This window comes from Miscanthus floridulus, chromosome 14 (assembly GCF_019320115.1).
Source record: "Miscanthus floridulus cultivar M001 chromosome 14, ASM1932011v1, whole genome shotgun sequence".
Lineage (NCBI taxonomy): Eukaryota > Viridiplantae > Streptophyta > Magnoliopsida > Poales > Poaceae > Miscanthus > Miscanthus floridulus.
Window position 1 is genome coordinate 4,589,390 of NC_089593.1, and position 22,471 is coordinate 4,611,860.

General features: G+C 50.9%; 3 protein-coding genes across 4 annotated transcripts; 1 reads left to right on the plus strand and 2 right to left on the minus strand.

Moving 5' to 3' along the window:
• Positions 1–8,538: 8,538 nt before the first annotated feature.
• On the minus strand, positions 8,539–11,846 carry LOC136504522 (zinc finger BED domain-containing protein RICESLEEPER 2-like). The gene is made up of 2 exons (XM_066499457.1): positions 11,159–11,846; positions 8,539–11,013 (listed from the first exon to the last, which is right to left on the minus strand). Exon 2 carries the CDS (start codon positions 10,934–10,936, stop codon positions 8,726–8,728), a length of 2,211 nt encoding a protein of 736 aa, XP_066355554.1. The 5' UTR covers positions 10,937–11,013; positions 11,159–11,846; the 3' UTR covers positions 8,539–8,725.
• A 2,867-nt stretch (positions 11,847–14,713) lies between these two features.
• On the plus strand, positions 14,714–18,225 carry LOC136505526 (uncharacterized). Of its 2 annotated transcripts, none has more exons than XM_066500690.1 (4): positions 14,714–15,828; positions 16,066–16,436; positions 16,549–17,090; positions 17,876–18,225. In XM_066500690.1, the coding sequence occupies exon 1, from the start codon at positions 14,744–14,746 to the stop codon at positions 15,221–15,223; it is 480 nt and encodes a 159-aa protein (XP_066356787.1). In that variant the 5' UTR covers positions 14,714–14,743; the 3' UTR covers positions 15,224–15,828; positions 16,066–16,436; positions 16,549–17,090; positions 17,876–18,225. The 2 variants fall into 2 exon arrangements, with proteins under 2 accessions (XP_066356787.1, XP_066356788.1); XM_066500691.1 differs by having other exon boundaries at positions 16,225–16,436.
• A 3,077-nt stretch (positions 18,226–21,302) lies between these two features.
• Positions 21,303–21,821, minus strand: LOC136502921 (uncharacterized). The gene has a single exon (XM_066498171.1). The coding sequence runs from the start codon at positions 21,819–21,821 to the stop codon at positions 21,303–21,305; it is 519 nt and encodes a 172-aa protein (XP_066354268.1).
• Positions 21,822–22,471: the final 650 nt, after the last annotated feature.

Below are 22,471 nucleotides of genomic sequence, written 5' to 3' on the forward strand. Positions count from 1 at the left end.
CATTAAAACCATACATCCAAGCGTTACATATGCAAATACCTGCATCTCAACGCTTCGTGCCATGTCACAAAGCGACAGCTGCCTCATTCAATATGAGCGGCGACCGATCGAGGTTCGAAGGCCGGCCCGTGAAGGGCTCGAGGCCGCCTCACGTCAAACAGAGCCAGGGGAGAAAAACAGAGATGAGCCCCAACGGCCTTGCCTGACCCCGCTCAGAAGCGGACAGGGATGTCTCAACCTTTCTCGTTTGATTCTAACCCTGAGTCAAACCCACAGAATCTCCATCGAGAAGAGGCCAACGGGCCACCTGAGCCCAATGAACGGCTCGGGCATCTACCAGGAGGCGGGTTAAGAAGTAGTGGAATGCCACATAAGGGCTCTGCCGACCCCATTAGCGAATGATGGATCTGGATTCCACATGAACATACCCATTAGCGAGCTCATTGAGTGCGACACTCGAGCCATCGAGGCAAGTGTCGTCAACTCAGCCCCTCTGATTGCGAAAACTGAGGATGGGGTAACGCACGAAAACATGGCTGACCCCTATCAGACCCTAAAGGGCTTGGGGGCTCAAGCCGATCGATCCAAGATCGAGAGACCGAGGTTCGAAGGCTGACCCACGAAGGGTCTAGGGCCGCCCCACGTCGAACAAGAGCTAGGGGAGAAAACGTAGATGAGCCTCATCGGCCTTTGCCCAACCCGCATTGAGGCAGATAGGGTCATCTCAACCTTCTAGTTCAATCCAGCCCCTAGCCGAGCCCATAGAAACCCCATTGAGGGGGAATCTGTTGGAAGGCGGGGCAAGGAGCAACGGAATGCCACCCGAGGGCTTTGCCAACTCTGTCGCAAAGCGACGAGATCGGATTCCGCCCGAACATCCCTGTTAGCAAGCTCATGAAGCACGTCACTTGAGCCATTGAGGCAAGTGACATCGCCTTAACCCCTCCAGTTGCGAAAAACCGCTGATGGGGCGACAGTCACAAAACGAGCCAGCCCTTGACCGAATCCCCACCATGCACTAAGGCTTAGGGAAGGCTGGACCAGCAATGAGACCGAACGTACGGTCACGCAGCGATCGCCGAAATCCCAAGTAAGGGGTACGTGCAAAAACAAACGTAAGTTCGCTTCCCTCGCTCTAGTCTCTAGTAACATCTGACCCCAGCAACCGCAAGGGGTCAGATCTCACTCGGGGGCTAATAAAGGTACAGGTACCTCCTTTCTTTTTTTGAAAAAGTCATTACAGCAGACCTCTTTCTCGCACCAAGACTGGCGGCAAAGTTCGGGGGAACAGATTGGTAAGACTGCAAAAGGCCCACGCCTAGACGGCTATGGTAATTTTGCTCACCAGCACAATCAAAATTTCCCCTAAGCACCTCGGGCCCTATGGTCTTAACAAATGGAAAGGTCGATCATGTAAATCTTTTTTCATCGCAAAAAGGGAAGAAGGTAAGATCAAACAAACAAAACAAAATTGCGAAACAAAGCCACAAATCCATTTTCAGACACAAAAGAACCAACACTTGTTCACATATTACGGATAAATGTTTATCGAACTAATTCAACTAACTACTTCCGCGGAGGGAGAACTGTTTCTTTCAGCCTGTTTGCCAGGTTCCGCGCAAGGGGAGTCACCGCCCTCTCCATCTCATCCAGCTTAGCATCTTCATAGACAGGCGCGAAGCCTTGGCTCATTACCTCTAAGTTGATCTCCCGATCATAATGGGAACGGGCAACGGAGAAGGCCTAGGTGATCCCGGCGTGAAAGGCGTCCTCCTCAAGTTGGCCTACCCACGCCGTGATACCTGTGGCATGAGACGCGAGCGAGTTGGTTCCCTCTGTCTGCACCACCCTTACGGCGTCGATGACCACCCCGACAGCGGCTTATAGAAGGTCATGCTCGTCACTCTCGGTCTGAAGGATCCCTCGCACTTCGGCGAGCTCCTTGCCCAGCCCGGCCGAGACGCTCTCAGCGTCCAACCTTCGGCTCACCGTGGCTCCAAGATCCGCCTAGAGGGAGTTGACCACCTGACGTGCCTCATCGTGCTCTCGAACAGCCCAGTCACGCTCCTCGTGGGCCGTGCCGTGCTCCGACCGAAGTCTTTCTTTGGTTCGGCGTAGCTCGTCCCGCTCCTCGCGCAACCGGGTGATCACCTTGGCGTCCCAGTCCGCCCTCTACTGCAAGGCCGTGGACCTATCCTCGGCCTTCTGCATGAGATCCCGCTCTGTCTCCAGCTCAGCTAGGACCTCAACAGCCTGCTCACTGGCCATGGCATCCTTCTGGAGCAGCTCGTCCCGCTCCTTTTGGATCCTGGCGGCCGCCTCCTCATCCATCTTCACCCTCACCGACAAGTCCTCGAACATCCCATGGATCTCCTCCGCGTCCCGACGCGCCTCGACCTCCTACTGCTGGGCGGCAGCAAGCTACGCGCCCACATCGACTCGCAGCCGGGCCTCTTCGGTAAGGCAGTCCCTTTTCGCCTTTTGCTCATGGAGGATCCGGGACTTGTTCCGGCTACGAGCAACGATACACTGAAAAGAAGACCGGTATAAAAAATACGAAAACACAAAAATGCGTGAAGAAAGAAGAAAACAAGGGAGAAGATCAAGCAGATACCTGGCTAGTAGGAACGAGGATTTTACACAAGGCACCACTGGCCTGGTTCAAGGCATTCATCACAGCCGAGAACCCGATGTCAAGATTTTCCCGCTCCAAGCTCTCGGCAGCATCGTCAAGCGAGAAAAGAGCCGATGTTGGGTCCACGGCAGCCATCCACTAGAGCGACGGCTCCCCCCACGCGAGGGAGCGGCTGCCCCCCGATAACAAGGCTGGGGGCAACCTCCTTTGGGTCCTCTCCACCACCGCCACGACGCCCAAAGACCCTCCGACCGTGTCCTCCTCCATCCAGCCTGCCTCGGGCACCGCAGCCTGGGCCACCGGTGGCATGGATTGTGCCACCCCCTCGGACGCCACCACGGCTGCATCTGACTACACCTGGTTCGTCAGGGTTGGCGACCCTCTGGCCACGTCCTCCTCCGCCCGGCCCACGTCGGGCGCCGTCGCTTGGGCCACTGGAGGAACGGATTGCGCCACCCCCTCGGACACCACCATGGCCGCGTCCAGCTGCTCTTGGCTTGGCATGGTCACGGCCACCCCCACCGGTGACACCGGACCCTTGGCTGGTGGTGCCGTACCCGCCCTGGAAGACACCGCCCGCTCGGCAACCACCGAGGGCGCAGGCGCCACCATGGGTGCCACCGGATCAGCCAATGAGGTCATAGCATCAGCGCCGCTCCTGCCCGAAATAGGGGTGACATCGGGCAGCGCCGTCTATCCCGCCTGAAGAGCAAGGCTTTTCTTGGGCGCCATCCCTAGAGAGTGGCCCGTCGCAAGAATCTGCAAGAGGAAAAAAGGCATAAGGTCGAAATAGAAAAATAAAAAGGGGGAAAACGGGAGAGTTAGTGGCATACTCTGATGCCTTTAGGCAGCGGGAATGTTTTGGGGACAAACCCCCAGACCCCTGCCCTGAGCCGTCTAGGCAGGACCGCTTCGAGCCTGTCGCCTACTCCCTAGCAAGGGGGCTCATCTCCCTCATCTCCGAGGGCACGGCAACGGAGCCACCCCTCTCCATCGATGCCTCGGACGTGGCGGTGGACCCGCTCGCCCCCGTCAGCTCGTGGGGCGCGGTAGCAGAGCCACCCCCCTCCATCAGCACCACGGGGGCGGCGGGCGACCCGTCTCCCCCCATCCACCGATCCTTCGGCGACACCCCAGATGGGGCGGCAGACTCTCCAGCTCCCACCGGCCCTGAGGACTCGCTTCCCTCTGCGTGGAAGGGGAGGGGTCCCTACATGGGTCGGTGGGTGACTGTCAGCATACCTTCGTGCTCCAGGACGTCCCAATCCATGCTAGCGGCTACCTCGTCGTCGTCGTCGTCGTCATCGTCATTGTTTGTCTCCTCTCCTTGATCACGCACTTGCTGCTTTTGTAGCCGCTCCTTCTTCTGGAGCTCCCTCGTCCTTTTGTCTCAGGTGACGGCGATACGATTTGAGGCCGCCATGATCCGGTCCTTCGGCATCGGAGCCAGGCTATCCATGAGGACAAGACTCATTGGCTGGTCCCGCAATCCTGAGATCAGCGCAAAGGGTCAGAAGTTTAAGTAAAGAAAAAGACACGAGAAAGGAGAACTTACGAAATCGATGAACCCCGGTTTCGGCCGCATCGGAGGATGTCCTGGCACCGGATACACAAAGTCAAGGACAACGCCGTCGGTGTCCTTCGAAAGCTCCATCGCCTCCTTGATCAGCTGCGCCACTTCGTTGGGAGGGAACGCTCCGTCGGCGAGCGTCGTCCCTTCAAGCGACGCCCCGGGCGCCATCAGGTACAGTGGGAGCGCGTGGCTCATCAGCGGCGCTACCCTCCGCATGTGGTAGGTGCTGATGATCCCTGACCCTTCACGCCCCTATCCTTTAGAATTTGGAGGGCGGCGAGGTGGTCCTTGATCCTCTTCTTATCTTTGTCTGAGACACCCGACCTCCATGACCCCGGAGCCTGTTCGAGGAGGCGCCCGGTGTACACCGACAAAGGGGTGGCCACATCGTTCTTGTTGTAGAACCACTGCGAGTGCCACCTCTTGTTCGAGCTCGACAAGCGCATCAACGGGTAGTCGGACGCCCAGGTGTTGCGCAGATGAATGCTGGCACAACCTATCGGCGTGCTCAGCTCCTGCTTCCCGACCCACTTCTTCGACAAACTGATGTTGAAGAAGTGCCACCACAGATCGAAGTGGAGACTAATCCTCAGGAACCCCTCGCACAGGCCGACGAACGCCGCGATATGCTGGATCCCATTGGGATTAAGATGCTGTAACTCCACCTGGTAGTAATCCAACAGCCCCCAAAGAAACATATGGGCAGGGACGGCGAATCCCCACTCATGGAAGAGAGCGAAGGACACAACATACCCCTCGGGCGGCGACGGCTCGTCCTCATCACCAGGAAGCAGCCACTCCGCGAAGGCGGACAATGGGCAAAGGAGGCCGCGGCGGACGAGGCCCTCCAGGCATTGAGAGGTAATGTTGGATCTACACCACGGCTCCATTGAAACGGTGGCTGCGCTGCGGATGCAAGCTCGACGGCGGCTGCGATGCGGATGCAAGCTCGACGGCGGCTGCGATGCGGCTGCGAGCTCGACGGCGGGTGCGATGCGGATGCGAGCCCGACGGTGGCTACGATGCGGATGCAAGCTCGACGGCGGCGGTAGTACTGGTGCGGGAAGCTCTGGCGATTGGCGGCGGAGGTTGGCGATGCGAAGGCGAAAAGACGGAGTACGGAACTCTGGGGGCGAACCCCATGGTTTTATAGGGGCGACGGATGCGAGAAGCGCAACCATCCGCCTCGATCTCCGAGCCTGCCACGACATGCCGCCACGTCACATCGCGGGATACGCGCCCGCGATCCCTATCCTTTCCCACAAAAATCGCCCCGGACGCTTCGCCTTCCCGAACGAATCGGACTCTCCCCCCGCGGAGGGGATACGGGCCAGAAAATCTCTTCGATGGCCCAGGAGGGCCCAGAAAGCCCAAGGGTTGGCCCGACGGTCTCAATGGCCATCCCAACGAGGGACGAGGCCACGGGCGACTAAGACCCAGGTACACGAACATCAGCAGGGGGGTCTCGATCCAAAATCGAGTCCCAGCCAGACTAACCCTAGATGAAATCCCCGTGAACAGGATACCAGGGTCCCCTTGAAACTATCCAGCTGACAAAAACCAAATCCCACAACCTTACCCCACGAAGGATCCGAAATTACCCCCCGGGCGATTCTATCCGAATCACCCGGGGGCTCGGGGGCTACTGTCGGGGACCTAATACCGGGGTACCCAATGAGGTGGGACTAATAACCATCGAACGTTGACGCTTCCGGTCAGACAAGAACGCTACTATGCTTCTTGCCCGAACGACGGAAGATTGGTTCCGCCTCGCCTGACCCCCAAGGGTTGGCTTCGCCTCGCCCGACCCCGAGGGCTGGCTCCGTCTCGTCCGACCCCCAAGGGCTGGCTCCGCCTCGCCTGGCGGCCGGGGACGGGCTCTACCTCGCCCGACGTCTGAGGACAGGCTTCACCTCGCCCGATGGCTGAGGGCCGGCTCCGCCTCCCCCGATGTCCGAGGGTGGGCTCCGCCTCGCCCAACGACTAAGGGCTAGCTCTGCCTCACCCAATGACTGCGCCTTGCTCCTTCATGCTGACAAGCACAGGGTACGACAGGACATTCGAGTCAACCGCCATACCAAGGACCATGCCTTGCACGCATGCGGGAAGGTACCGTCAGGATACGATGGGACGGGCGCTTTAAGCCATATCCGACCTAACAATACTCGAATAGTGTTGTAGGCATTGACTTTTGTCCCACAGTGTTGTAGGCGCCGCCACCAGCCCTCGGGTGCGGATACTAACATCGGCATACGACAACCACTATGGTCTAGGAAGAGACTCGCGCCATCTACAGTGACGGACGTATTGTTACCGCGCCGCCCGCTCCCCACAGGGCCACAGGTCAACACCCTTGTCCGACACGCCGCCCGGAGGGGCGGGACGAGACGTGGCCACTTGCTGATCCGATAAGGGCATGGCGTCGCCAGGACACGGGCGCCCGGCGAACGTGCCAATCCCTGACACCGTCTGGCCCTGTCAGCAAGGCTGGCTCAGCGGAAAAGGAGGGCTCAACACCTTCGGCAGGGCTTCTTGGCCTCTGGTTTTTCTCCTTTCTCCCATCTGTAACCCCAGCTCCTCCCTTCTATAAAAGGGAGGGCAGGCCCCCCACTAAGGGGATCGACTCTTGACAAACGACACTTCACACATAGCTGAGCAGCGACCTAAGCTCTCGGCAACCCTTTCGACCATTCCATCAGAGACTTGGGACCCGTCCCTCTCTTAATCGTTTGTACCCCCTACTACGAACCTTTTTTCGGTGCTAATAACATGAGCAGCAACAGACTGGACGTAGGGACATTCAGCCCGAACCAGTATAAACCTGGTTTCCTTTAGCGCACCATCCGGGCCTAACGCGCATCAATTATAAATTTACTAGCCGGTGTTTGTTCGAAACATCGACAACGGGAGTTTGCATATCTCTATCTTACTCTTTAACTTCCGCATTTACATTATTTGTATTACTCATTTTACGGTAGAGATAGCAACACACTAGCAAAACCATAGTTGCACATTTAGATAATTTATCTATTGCATAAGTTTTGCTAGGGTTAAAAAAAGATGTCATAGTTTAGAGTTAGATTTTTACGTTGCCTAATTCACCCCTCCCTCCTAGACGTCACAGCTGGAATGGACAAGCTTCCGAACGCCGGTGCACACAGACGCTGGAATGGACAAGTTACGATGGCAACTGCATCAGCGAGAAGAGAAAAATACTAATTGACTACCTTATGATTTCCATTCATAACTAGAAACTCCCAATAGTAATTCCTGATTTGTCGAGAATTGGTGTGTGTATATATATAACTAGAAACTCCCAAGAGAGAGAGAGATGGGAGGAAAACCCCTGCCTCCACCTCATCTAGCAATGGGCTTAAGAAAACTAAACCATATTAAATTCTAACATGCTACCTTGGCTTATATTAATTACCTCCGCATGTAAATATTGGTGCCAAGCAACACGGAGTCGAGGACCGTAGCGACGATGAGGGGGAACATGGGAGTGTAGATGTGCCCATTTCGGCTGATGGCCCATGAGTACGAACGTGACGCCTGTATTATTCATCACACTCGATCTGGAAGTCTGAAGTCTGAACGTACGTACGTATGTCCTGTATTAATGTATGTATGGAAGACACAAAGGACATGGGAGTAACAACTTTTTTTCGTAGCTTGCATTGTTACCCACCGATCGCGTAGATAACGGTTAGGAGCTGGAGGTGGTCCCGGTCACTTGATCAGCATCCATTATTCTGCAAGGTCGTCATGGCTGACGCACATGCCCACAACAAATTAAAGGACTGATGCATGCTTCCTACCAGGCAGATCAGCATCAAGAAGCTGACGAGTCGGTGACCCATGCTGCTGCTGCGGTGACCCTAAAGTTGAGCAACGGGCCGGCCCGGCACGGCCCGGCCCGGGCCCGGGCTAGGCACGGCCCGTAAGGGCACGGGCCTGATTGGCACGGCGTGCCGCCGGGCCGTGCCCCAATGGGACACCGTGTTTGCTTGCAGGCCCAGGCACGGTCCGTGGGCCGATTTACAGGCCGTGCCAGCCCGTTCAGCACGGGGCCCATTAAGACATCAGGCCAGCCCGTGGCCCGCTGTTTAAAAAACACCTTTTTCAAATTCATTTCAACAGATCTACAGTTCAGGACATGTATCAAATTCATTTTCACAATTGACAAGTTCACAAATCACAAAAACATTTCAGAATTCACATTTCATACTTGATATCATAGCTATAGCTCACAAGTCACAAGTTCACATAATCACATTTCATCAGTTCACAATAGAGCAAATGGAAGCCAAATATGTTTAAACTTGAGCTGTTCGTGCAATGCCGCCTCATTAAAAACCTTTGTAGGTAAAACTCACACCTCGTGAGATAAAACCCTACAAAGGAAAAGAGTACGGCCAGCTCATTATTGAATGGTTCAATTGTTCAAAGTTATTACAAACCAAGTGTCTCAAATGTCTTCTCTCACTCAGACTCAATGCCTCACTCTCACTAACTGCCTAAGTGGTTATTCCACTAGCACCAGAGTCATGATCTAGAAACTGATTCTTGAAGTAGTCTTCATACTCCTCATCCTCCACTGTATGCTGTCCCTTCTCTTCACCAAGCTCCCAGTCCTTCACGCAGATCAACATCTCCACAGTGTCTGGTCCCAATCGACGTCGGCGCTCCTCAATGATCCTGCCAGTAAGACTAAAGCAAGACTCCGAAGAAGTTGTTGAAACAGGGACAGACATAATATCTTTAGCCATTGTACAGAGAACTGGGAAGGTTAGTTTATGCTCATGCCACCAATTCAGGACATCAAAATCATCATCATAGGCCACAACATTGTCACTGTCAAGGTAAACAGTGAGCTCAGAGAGACCAGGAGGCACAGCAGATGATCCAGCAGTACTTGAAGGACCAGAAGAAACTGATCCTCCAAATATTTTGCCCCATGCCTGCTTCCTCTTACCTGTCAATCCAGATGGATGGGTGGTCCTAGCTGGCCTAGCTGCACCAAACTTAGATTCATACTTGTCATACAGTTTATGCAACTCAAATTTGACCTCAGCAAGATAATCAATGTAACTCATATTGTTACTCTGAGCAAGCAAGTCAAGCACATTCTGCAAACCTCTCATCTTAGCCCTTGGGTCCAGAACAAAAGCAAATGCATATAACAGTGGCACATGTTTCCAGTATTTAAGAAATTTAGCCTTCATTGGAGCAACAACATTACATAGATTAGAATCATGTTCATAGTCATGCAGGTGGCTAGCAATCTCAAGTATGTGATGCAGTACCAAAGGACTAGTAGGGTAATAAACACCAGACAGAGCAACAGTTGAATCATAGAACAATTCAAGAAACTGCAACACCTTTTCAGCAATGTACCAGTGCTGTTCAACCAACAGAGGATAGCCAAACTGAAGATTAATGAACACAGAAAATACAGTTCTATATGGCATTAAATGTTTAAGCATAAGATAGGTTGAGTTCCATCTAACATCCATATCCAAACAAAACTTACGAGGACGCATCCCCTTAGCTTGGCAGTATTCCTTGAATTGAGCAATGCGCTGATTAGATGAATTTAGGAAGTTAATTGCAGTTCTAAAAATCTCTATGCAAGGTTTAAGCCTTTTCAAACCAGATTTAACAATCAAGTTAATTATATGGCAAGCACATCGCTGATGCACAACATGATACACCTTTTTAGTATGATCAGAAGGATCAACATCATAGCCCAGGTAACCATCAAGCAAAGGGGTCAAAGCAAGCATAGCAGTTGTATTAGAAGATGCATTATCAAGACTAACAGAGAAAACTTTGTCAAGCAGGCCCCAATCTCTAAGCACACCAGAGATACATTCAGCAATGTTAATGCCATTATGACTCACTTCAATCAGTTTAAAACCAATAACAGATTTCTTAAGTTCCCAATCAGAAGTAATGTAGTGAGCAACAACAGCAATATAATCTTCCTTAGCATTACCAGACCAGATATCAGATGTCAAACAAACAGAAGACACACCAGGCATAACAGCAGCTTTAAGGTGCAACATTTTTTCATTGTATAGCTTAGACAGATCTCTAGCTGTGCTAAATCTAGTGACCCTCTTATATCTAGGATTGTGAGCACGCTGAATGTAATCATCCCAAGCATCATTATCAGCAATAGACAAAGGCAGATCCAATCTAGCAATCAAACGAATCAGCTCATGCCTAGCAACATCAGGCTTATACTCCCAGTTTCTATAAGATCCATCAGGGTTTAAAGCAAGCCTACTTTGAACAGCATTAGCCCTATCAACTTTCTTTTTACAGGATATTAGATGTCTTTTTAAGTGACCAGTGCCATTAGCAGATTTACCAGACAAACGATGACGACAAAGCTTGCAAATAGCAGAAACAACCTGCTCACCATCCACTACCTCTTTGACTTCCTCGAAGTCAGCCCACACAGGGGAGCGCCGCTTACCAGTACCAGTGGTGGACGAAGCGAGTGAAGCTGCATCACTAGGGGCCGCCGCCGACGCACCAGCAGCAGCACTAGCCGCCGGCGCACCACCATCAGCACCATCATCTCGGTTGGTCGGAGGAGCACTCCTACCGAACAAGAGATGAGCAGCATCGCCCATGTCGTCTTCGTCGTCGGGGATCTGGCCCAACGACCTGAGCTCGTCATTGATGGTTGGACCATCGTCGTCACCAGAGCCGGCCATGGCTACCGCACAGCCTCTTCTTCAGCTCTCGGCACCGTTCCTCAACGGATCTAGCGGCACCAGCTAACGCCGGTGACCTGCAATGCAAAAAGAAAACAGAGAGTCAGAGAGAGAGAGAGAGAGAGAGAGCAGAGAGGTTAGAATAGATCAAGATTCAAGGCTACGGGCTAGATCTAGGGTTAGAGTGGAGGTGGAGGGCTGGAGGCGTGGAGATCAGCTTACCTGCATGGAGCCGGAGCCCGGCGCCGGAGAGACGGAGAAGAAGACGAGCGGCAGCGGCACCACTCCCCGACAGACGGTGACAAACAAGTTGCACGGTGGTGAAGACCTTGCCGGTCAGAGAGAGAGAGGGAGGGAGAAGGAAGAAGACAGTACGAGAGCTCAGGATACGGCCGGAGACTAGGAAGATGACGAGAAAGGAGAGCAAGATCCGGCGGTGGAGACGGCTCAGAAGGGAGAGCTCCAAGATCTCCAAGATCCGGCGGTGGAGACCTTGTCGGAGTGCAGGACGAGCGGCGAGCGGTGGATCTTGGAGTCCTTGCCGGCGTCGAGCGGCGAGCGGTGGGCGGCGGCGCAAGGCGGGACGAGCAGGCGAGGTGGGGTGGGATCTAGGGTTTCGCGGTGGGGAACGGTTGCGGCGGCCGGGGGAGGGAAATGAGGCGCGGCCGCGCGGGGGGACGGCCGGCTGGCTTATATAGCCCCCCGGCTTACCGGGCCCTACCGGGCCAACCCTAGAAAAACGGGCCGGGCCGTGCCGCACGGCGTGCCTTGTTGACAGCCCAAGCACGGCCTGCAGCGGGCACCGGGCCGGCACGAGGCACGGTCGCGTACGGGCCGGGCCGTTTTCGGACCGGGCCATGCAACCGTGCTTCGGACCGGGCCGAAAGCACGCGGGCTGCATGCTAATCTTTAGGTGACCCATGTAAGATGGTTCGGTTACAGACAGACAGAGCGCGCGTGCACAGAAGCTGACGAGTCCACTACTACTGAGCCTCAGTGTCACTAAATATGCTGCATCGGAGCCGCATCTCATCTTCAGATCTCCTCACACTGCTAGTGCTAGACCATCTGAGTAACATCATGCTCGATCTTTCTCCTTTGAAGCCCGATGACAATTGCCATCCACATCCATAAGATTCACCATCGGCCGGAGCGCCGCCCTAGCGGCCCGGCATCACCAGTCTTGTTAATCGGGACGGTGATCCAATCCCACCACAACTAACTGTGTCCTACGTATTCACTGCTACTTCCATCATGGCCTAATCCGCATCGAGTCCTGGTCCAAGACCTACATGCATCACCCCTATGTCTTTATCAGTCTTGGAGCGCTGGAGCTCTTCGAGCACAAAGATGAGCGACGGCCCAGACATGTTCCCACTTCCCATACTCGGCTAGCACTCTACGGCCTGCCGTGAGTTTGCCGGGCCTCAACTCGAGCGCTTCCTCACGCTGTCTAGCATGGCGCGTCCAGAAAAGGTCGTTCCAATGCATCTGGAATGACCTCTTCTGGACAGTGCATCCAGGTGGGCACTGTCATGAAAGACAAGATCCATAGATTACCTATGTACTCCGATCCCTCCGTTTATTTATCTGACTCGGGCACGGTGACCAATATCGTGATCCAACCAGTCTCGACTGACAATAAATCCGGAGATCTGTTTTAACTGGGCCGGCATCGGTTGATTTACTGATAAATCTGCCGCTAACTGCGCTCCAAACGTCGTTACCGTGCTAACAGCGCGCATTTCTGTCTTTTCCGGCGCGCGTTTCCTTCTTTCCCTTCTCACCGCGCCCTCCATCGGCCACACATCTGGCCCTGTTCGGCTTACCCCATATTTAGTTTGTTCGGCTTGTTTTTTTAGTCGGAACAGTATTTTTCCCTCACAACAATTCAGCCAGAACAGTGTTTTTCAGTCAGTTTCAACCAAGTTTCAGACCAGCGAACGAGGCCAGATCTGTTTCTTTCTCTTTCTTCTTCTGTTAGCCCGCCTGCCTACTATGAAAAAATTGGCCTCCAAATTCCCCCTGCTGCATGCAAATTTTCAAGCCAAAATTCTTTTACCGCCGTTGTCTTTCTCTTTCCTCGGTGTGCCATGCATGTTCTATATAAAAGCCGGTCATGGCTGGCATCCTTCCTCCATCTCTCTCTGTCCCCGATTTAGAGATCGACCAAAACCAACGCCATGTATAAAAGCACATCGAAATTCACAAAGAGATTGAATATTTTTCTCAAATTAAAAGTGATGGAATAGAGAAAGGTTGTACATCTACATGCATGTATGCGCGTGTCGTGGGATCTCGGACGGAGGAGGTCCAAAAGACATAGAAAAAAAATCAAGAAGGAAAGAGAAGAGCCCACTCCCTAATTTAATCCCCGGCTGCTGAGCACGTGCTTGTTTCACTGCAGTAGTTAGTAGTATGCAAGGAAATCAGAAGCCGTAACAGAGAAATCTCAAGTGCACAACGCACGGCCCAGCACCCTCGCACGCGGCCTTTGAGGGTGTCGACGCCACGCACCACATCCACATGACCCCCGTGGGCCAGTGGTGGGCCTAGCGCCTGCCGGGCCACATCACCTCGCCACCATGCGAGCACGGCAGCAGCAGCGCCGAAGGCCGAACCCGTCCGACCCTGGTCACGGCCGGCCCACGCCTCCAAAGGGCTTAAAGAAACCCGGTTTAAAAATGCTTAAAATGTGTTTGCCGCTATGTTTGTGTTTGTGGTTTTCGCTTTTGTTGCTGTGAGCAGTGGTTTGCTAGTTGATAGAGTTGTCTTAATTAGACCCTGTTTGTTTCCCATAGCAAATCTTTTGCTCTGCACTTTTAGTCTATTTTTTTTTGGCAAATGGATCCAAATAGATAGGCTAAAAGTGAGCAAAAGGAGAGGCTAAAGTTTAATCCATTTGCACCCCAAAAGATGCAAAACTGAGCTAAAAGCATTTGGGGATGTGAATGACACCTCATTTTGCACTTTTAGCCCTTTTTTTTTTTTGCCATGGATCCAAACACCGAAGCAAGGACTAAAGTTTAGCAGCAAAAGTTTAGGGGCTAAGGTGGTGTTTAAATCCAGATGCTAAAGTTTAGGGGTGTCACATCGGAGTATTTGATAGTAATAATAAAACAAATTACAGAAGTCATCAGTAATCTGCGAGATGAATTTATTAAGCCTAATTAATCTATCATTAACATATGTTTATTGTAGCACTACATTATTAAATCATGGACTAATTAGGCTTAAAAATTCGTCTCCCAAATTAGTCGTAATATGTGTAATTAGTTATTTTTTAGTCTATATTTAATACTCCGTGCACTTTTGTCATGGTAAATGGATCAAACATGCTGTTAGTCTCCGTAGGTGTGATCTCCTTTTGCAAATCTCTCGTGGGGTTAGGTTAGGCGCGAGTCTTTTTCTTTATCATCGTCAATACATAATAATACAATCTGCAGCTATCATGCTCGGCCCGTTTAAAAACTTCACTAAAAAAGGGAAATTAGAGAACCCCTAGATCACAAATGTGCCGAAAAAGGAAAGAAGAAGAACTCTCCTGTCCGGTGGCCAACGTGACAGCCGACAAGAACCCCCCGTTGCCTTCTCCACTTCCCCCTTTCCCTGCTCAGCTCAGCTCAGCTCTGCTCCTCCCTTCCCTTCGCCTCCCCAGCCAAGCAAAGCGAAAAAGCACAGCAAAGCAAAGCCGATCCCCACCCCAGTCAGGAATCGCCACCGGCGGAAGCAAGCCAAGCATCACCCCCCCCCCCCCCCCCCCCCCCCCCCCCCCCCTCCCTCATCCCCCGGATCACCCACCCGTCCATGGATCCGGCGGCCGAGCCACCAGCGGCGGCGTGGCCGCCATGGACATCACTCCTTCTGCGGGCGCTAAGCCGGCGTCGGACCTGGGTAGCGCTCTTCCTCGCCGTGTACGCGGCGCTGCTCTCCTCCTCCTGGTCCCTACTCGCCTCCGTCCGCGCCTGGTACTACTCCTCCGCCTCGGCGCCCGTGTGGCCCGCCGCGCTGTACGCCTCGGTCATGTACGGCGCGGTGTTCGGGCTGCTCTCCATGGGGGCGGCACTGGCCGTGGCCGCGCCCGCCATGCTCGTCACCTGGACCACCGTCCTCGTGCTGCTCGCCTTCGCGGGCCGCCCGCCCCGGTCGCTCGTCGCCGAGGGCCGACGCGCCACCAGGGACATCGCGGGGCTCGCGCTCCGCGTGCTACTACGCGAGGGCAACGCCGCCGCCGCCAGCTTCGCCGCGCTCCTACTCGGCCGCCGCGACGACGACGACGCTTCCTAATCAGTAGCTGTAGCTGTAGCCCGTCCCCCTCTTCTTCTTCTTCTCAAGCTAGATTTCCCCACCTCCACTCGACAGTCCTGTCCTGTCCTTCTCCGTCCGGACGCAGTCGCCTGCGCAAGCCAAGATTGTGATGTGATATGATTTGGGGGCGGGCGTCTCGGCGTGGTGTTTTCCGGTCTCTCTTCTTGGCCTGCGCTGATTTGTTTACTACTCCACTTACTAGGTGTAAATTAGTATCACACCAAGTTGTTTCAGTTACTCCACAAATTGGACAGTGATGGCATCTGTAATGAATGTAGCTTGTCTTTAGCTCTTGGCCATGAAATTGATTCGGGGGATTATATATACAGTACCGAAATTGGTTCTTGTACCTATGTGCTCAAGTTCAAAAGATTGTTTGGATGACAGAATTGATTTCAAGGCTAATTAAGCTTGCAGAAGGCATACAACATCTGTTAGCGCAACAAATCTTCGAGTAGCGCTTTCTTTCAGATGATGTCATCTTTTGGTAGGGAGAATATTGGCCGCTCTGGTGGAAGCCATCTCTACAAAATGGGCACGCATCTGTGAAGGTCCAGTTGGACCCAGCTATTACAGATGAAACTGTAAGTGTTCTTTTCTTCCTTTCTTTCACAGACTCCATGATTTTAATTAGCACAACAAATATTTGATTCAACTAGCACTTTATTCGAAATGATGAGTTGTATCTTTGTGAAATTTCTTAGTTCTTAGCTAATTGTGTGGCTTATCTGTCATGCACAATATTTATCCTCGAAATATTTTATTTAACTTGTATTGTTGTGTTACTATCTGAGTTGTGCCTCGAAATTGTGAAATGGCAGTTCCCTTAGAGTTGTCAGTCACTGTACAATTATGATGCATGCCCATTACTACTTCATTTAGCTTGGAAACAAAATTAGGAGGGGCCAACACAATGACAATGGTGACAAATTTGAAGACTGATCAAGACAATGACATAAACATTCCGACTTTAAATATAGGGTTATTCTCAATCTTTTTATGGGCTCAACCGTACATAGAAAATGTGTGAGCTCCCCTTTGTTACGAGTACCATCATAAAGCCCCTGCCCGGGATATTGAATGAAGATTCTTCATATGCTGATTTGGTGGGGAAAAGCATGTTAAATTGGCTTGATGCAACCATCTCTTGTCCGTCATCCAGCCTCCAACCTGAGGAAAGTACCAGTGCAAGGTAGGCTTCATTGTAATTCTAGGTAGATAACTCTGGTATAATATTGCCTTTACTATGTGTTCGAGAAAAAAATGCCTTTGCAGTCATGTAATATGATCGATTACTTTGTCAGGTATTGAGGACTTTATGCAAGTGGCACTGGCATGTTTCCCATTGAGCATAACTGGAAGAATTTAAACAGATGAGTGAGAGATCAGTGATGCAGAAAGATCATTAGTGTTGGCTCTCTTCAGAAATGCCAGATTTTCTAATGGCGCAGCTTTGTCATTGTCCAGTACTGAAACTCTGATATTTAAGTATTTTTAGTCACCTGTTTTACTAGCGGAAGAAATGACAGATGGCATAAATGATTCAGTAAAGATGACTGACCAAGGGTTCAGTTAGTGGACTGTATTTGATTCTTGTCTCCTCACAAGTCACAGCCAATATTTCACGTACAGTTTACCGCTCTATTTCCCAGCCCTTCTGTCAATTTTCATTGGTCAAAGATTCTTCTTTGGGAGAGAATTGCTCATCCGCTCAATATGATACAAGCCAAAGTGCTGAGTTGATGCCAGATTCAGTGCAGACCTTATGTCTCAGAGATGAACTCTCAGCCTTAATTGAGTCTCCAAATTTCAACTCCTGAAAACAGAGCTGACAGCATGAGATAAGGTATAGTATATTTACATCTTTTTAAATTCAGAAGCTGTTTTCCTTGTCTTATGCGTAATGGTTATTTGGTGTTTTCTCATAGAGGTTGACATCTTAGTTACATGAGAATTGTTGTCGTCACACCTGCAATCACTACCATCATCTTCCATTATTAGGGAAATTGTAGTTATCAATATATATACAAGAGAAGGTCAGCCCATGCATATTGGATTGCATTTTTCAAAACATCCTAGTACGAAAAATGCCGCACCTAGTGGGGAGAAAAAGGATGCTGAAATACCCTGTGAAAGCATTTCTCATAGAGGTTGATGTCTGAATGTTTATCTATTCAGCACTTGTTTTACTAGTATTCAGTCATGTGTTGCGATATAAGCTGAGAAAGAGAGAGCAGAGTAATGGGTGGATTAGCCAATGTATGGCTTTTATGGTCTCCTGTAATCATTTTTAATTAATTAATTTTAGCAAACAAGTGATTATACTAGTTATAGTTGTACTATGTATCCTCTGAAATACCCTGTGAAAGCAATATGATCAAGCCTGTCCATATATCCTTTTAAATTGCAATATGTAAATTTATTTAGTTTGTGTAATGTCAATACTTTTCTCATGCTATTATTGCTTCCATTTTAAATACAACTAGCTCCTGAACTGAAATATAATTCGTCCCAAATGTATGGATTGCTATGTGTTATAAGATGCACACTGAAAACTACAATAATGTACTGTTTTGAAAAACCACATTTGGTCATCTCTTTATGTTTTGCTAAATCTTGTGTGTATTTCAGCCATTGGACAAGTTGTAAGCAAAGAAACTGATGATACAATCATGCCAATGAAGAAGCGCAAGTTGAATATTAGAATAGATTGGCCATACAAGCAAATTACGTGGTTGTAAAGTCATCTGTTTACTTATCTATTATATGAAATGAAACTAGTAGCTATATGCTTCAGTAATAGCTATATCTATCAGGCACACTGACCTGAGATTGAGAAAAGGGCATGGTTTCTTGGTTCATATAGTTTCAGAGAACACAACAACTCTTCAGGTTTTCGGTGGATTTGTTGTATTGGCCATTCAGTTTCAGCACTCACACTTATCTAGTTATCATCTTTATCTCTGTTGTTGTTTGCATGGAGTTACAGTTTATCATACAAACCAATGTGGTCTTAAGTTGTTGAAAAAAACAGTACTAGCAAAGCTTTGAATTTCTTGTACATGAGTTTTTTTTCCCCTTTGAAGAGGTCTGCACGTTCCACTTACATTTGCTTTTTCTTGCATTGGCGTCGGCGTTGCACCGTTGTTTTGCATTAGATATGGTATTCCCAGACTCCCAGTGACCATCCGCCACCACTACAGAGCTACCCATACCCACTAATTATTACTCACTCCATTCCAAATTATAATCAGCCTGTTCGGCTGGAGGAAAATGATTGTATACGATCGTAAATTTTCAGTCGAAACAGTATTTTTTTCTCATATAAATCAGCCAGCAGTACTTTTTCACGAACCAGCAACGATATGAACCAGCCAACCGAACAGGCTGAACATGTTTTGGCTTTTCTACCTTTATAATCTTTACTATGCATTTAGATGTATATTATATCTAGATATATAGTAAAAGTTATGAATTTAGAAATGCCAAAATGGCTTATAATTTATGATAGAGGAAGTACCCATTACTCATTGGACGTGGATAATTAAAACACATTGGATAGGGATATAATTAAAATTTGAATGGGTTGGATATAATTAAAACGTGGACAAACGGTAATGCTCTCAATGCTCGCTCGCTGGGCTTGTGGATCAGCCGGGCGACCGGCCTGTCTTCTTTGCTTCGGTGCAGTTGCTCTCCCAAATCTCTCTACTATGCATCAGCCATTCAGAATATTCCCCACTCAGCTCTGACCGTCGTGGCTGCCACCGCACCATCCACCGAGCCGCAGAGCCTCCACGACGAATGCTTCAGCAAACAGGCGAGGGGAGGAGCTTCATGTGAAGCCGCCCCACCGCCGAGTTGCCCGCGTCGCTGCCGCATCGGTGAGCTCTGCGCCGTCACCGACCTCCACACCGCTGTCGAGCTCTGCAACGATGAGTCTCCATTTGTCCAAGCAGCAAGGTGATATTGCGTTGAAATTGCATGTTGCAAGCGTATGTTTCAACTGTTTTAGATGTTTTAGAGGTCAGGTATGTTGCAAGTGTTTTATATCGATGTTGCAAAAGTAGATCAGGATGTTGCACATGTTACAATGGCTAAACACGTATGTTTTAAGTGTATATTTTCAAATGTTTCATTTGTTTCAGATGTATGTTGGAGCACCGTATCATCATCTGCAAAGTCATCCAAAAACGAATACGAAAAGGCAAGGGTGCTATTACGAGTGGCATAAGGAAATGTGAGCTCGTCGAACACGACATGCCGGGACGTGATAATTTTCTTAGACTTGAGATCAAGACAACGGTAGCCCTTGTGATCAGAGGGGTAGCCGAGAAAGATGCACTCGGTGGATCGTGGCGCAAGTTTGTGAGGAGTGGTAGCCGATAGGTTGGGATAGCAGCGACATCCAAAAGCCCGGAGGTGGGAATAGGACGGCTTGGAGTCGAACAAAGCCTGGTGTGGAGTGAGATTTTTTAGGACTTTTGTGGGGTGGAGGTTAAAGAGGTGGGTGGCTGTGTGTAAGGCATCGGCCCAGAAGGCGGGAGGAAGACCGGCTTGAATCAACAATGTTCAAAGAATATTGTTGATTGAGCGGATGACACGCTCAGCTTTTCCATTTTGTGGTGAAGTGTGCGGGCAAGAGAGTCGGAACCGAATTCCCTGGGAAAGAAAAAATGAGCGAGCAGCGTGGTTATCAAATTCACGACCATTATCGCATTGGACGAAACTGATACGACACTGAAAATGTGTTAACACGTAGGTGTGAAAATCGCGAATAGTGGAAAAAGTGTCAGATTTCAGTTTCAAGGGAAATGTCCAGAGATAATGAGTGAAATCATCTAAACACGCCAAATAATATTTATTGCCAAACACACTGGGAACCGGAGAAGTCCACAAATCACAATGAATAATCTCAAAAGGGCGCTGAGTGTGCGTTAAAGATGTAGAAAACGGCAAACGAAAATGTTTTCCTAACTGACACTCATGACAAGGAGTGGCAGGTGTTTTATTTGGGGCGACAGAGATGGCGTTGGCTGACTTCAATTGAGAGAGAACTTTGGCGCTGGGATGGCCGAGGCGACGATGCCAAATGTCTTCTGCAAGAGCTAGCAGCACTGCGCGAGTGGAGGTGGGTGGCGTGAAGAAAGGGTACAAATCGCCGGAGCTATTGCACCGATAGAGCAGCGCCTTAGTTTTCAGATCCTTCACAGACAAACCAAACGGGTCAAATTCCACAGACACAAGGTTGTCAATGGTAAACTTGCGCACGGAAATAAGATTGGTGACTAATTGAGGAGAAACTAAAACGTTGGATAAAGAAAATTGCCGGGTAGGAGAGGGAAAAACAACACTGCCACGAGCGGTGATGGGAATGGAAGAGCCGTTGCTGACAAGAATATTTGTGGGTGTGTGGGAAGGAGAAGTGGAGGAGAGAATACCCTGATCGTTGGAGAGATGGGAGGACGCGCCGGAATCCATGAACCAGTCGGGCTGCTGCAGGGTCATGGAGTTCAGCGTGTTGATCAAGGCAGTGGGATCCCAGGTGTTCGTGGTGGACGTCATTGCAGCTACTGCAGGCGCGCCGGCAGTAGGTAATTCGGGAGGGGCGCCAGCGAACATGGCCTGATGCGGAACGCCGGGACGTGGACCAAGCACGCCCTGGGTAGGCTGCATTGGCCACATCTGGAAGGTGCCGGTGTAGGGGTTCAGGAACGGACGGAAACCGCCGAAACCGCCGGGCGCGCCAGACCTGCCGGAGGATGGCGCACTGTTGCGATTTTTGTTCTTGTTCCTGTTCTTGTTGTTGTTCCGCGGCACAGAGGAGGACTGCTGGGGCGCTGAAGGGGAAGCGAGTGGCTGGGGCACCGGCGGTTGAGGCGCCACCACCAGCGCCGTTTGTTCGCCAGGCTGCGGGATCTTGAGGTCCGCCTCCTCAAGTTCCAGCATGGAGCACGTAGTGTTGAACGTCGGCAGGGGATCCTAGGATTTGATGAGGGTCCCCATGTGACGAAGAGTCGGACTTAGGCCTCGAATGAGAGTGAGGACCAGAGTCGGCTCATTGACGGGGAATCCGAGATCGGCGCGCGTACGACTTGAGGCGCTCGCTGTAGTCGGAGAAGGAGAGGTTGCCTTGCGCGAGATTGCGGAAGTCCGCTTCCGACGCAAGGGCCCGCGACGACTTGTTGTTCTGGAACTGCACCTCGATCGCCAGCCAGATGGTGCGGGCGTTTGCGCCGGGCGTCATCACCTTGTTCATCAGCTTCGGAGAGATGGACGAGTAGATGAGGGATCGGACAGAGAAATCTGTCGTCGTCCACACCGGCATGACCGGGTCAGGCACCGGCGTACCATCGATGTGGTGACTAGCGCCGAACTTGCCGAGGAGGGTGGTGAAAAGCTCACGCCAGGCACGATAATTGGGCGGGTGAAGTTCCAGGGTGATGGGGAGGTGAGTTTTGATATTGATGGTGGCGAGAGAGGCAGCAGGATTCGGAGGGGCGGCGGCAGGAAGGACTGCGGCGAGGGCTGCAGCAAGAGCTGCGGTGGGATCGGGCACGATCTCGTCGTCGGCCATGGCAAGAGAGAGGAGGGCGGGCCGCCGGGTGGGTGGACGTGTCGTGAGGGGAACACGCGCGGAGAGGGGTGGCGGCGTGAGGAAGAAGAGTCGCGGCCTGGGCGCGCGATCAGCGGAAGCGGAGGATCGGGTATGCGGCTGATACCATGTTAGAGTGGGAAGATCAGATTGAGGGCAAAAGCCACACTAGGCAACAGCCAGGGGCGCCATTATATATAAGCCAATGGGCTGAATTACAGGAGGTGATAGACACCAATAATAGCTTACTATACATGCCTACCATGCATGTGTAACCGTAACAACCGTAACTATACAAGCCTACCATACATGTGTAACAATATTCCAACAGTTACAAAAGCCTACCATACACGTGTAACAATATTCCAACAGTTACAAAAGTATATCCGGATGTTGCAAGGGTATGTTCTAAGTGTTTCACGTGTTTCATATGTATGTTGTATGTGTTTCATCTTGATGTTGCATATGTTTGCAATGGCTGCACGTGTTTTCATGTTTTTTCTGGCGTTTTTCAAGTGTTTCAGACATATGTTGCAATTGTTTCATTAGTTTTGGACATATGTTGCAAGTGTTTCATTTGAATGTTGCAAAGTAGACCGGGTGTTGTACATAGACGTTAGAGCGACACGAGC

Bases quoted from the DNA above. Each gene is read 5' to 3' on its own strand.
- LOC136502921 (XM_066498171.1), bottom strand. From the start codon at position 21,821: ATGGCCGACGACGAGATCGTGCCCGATCCCACCGCAGCTCTTGCTGCA.
- LOC136504522 (XM_066499457.1), bottom strand. From the start codon at position 10,936: ATGGCCGGCTCTGGTGACGACGATGGTCCAACCATCAATGACGAGCTC.
- LOC136505526 (XM_066500690.1), top strand. From the start codon at position 14,744: ATGGATCCGGCGGCCGAGCCACCAGCGGCGGCGTGGCCGCCATGGACA.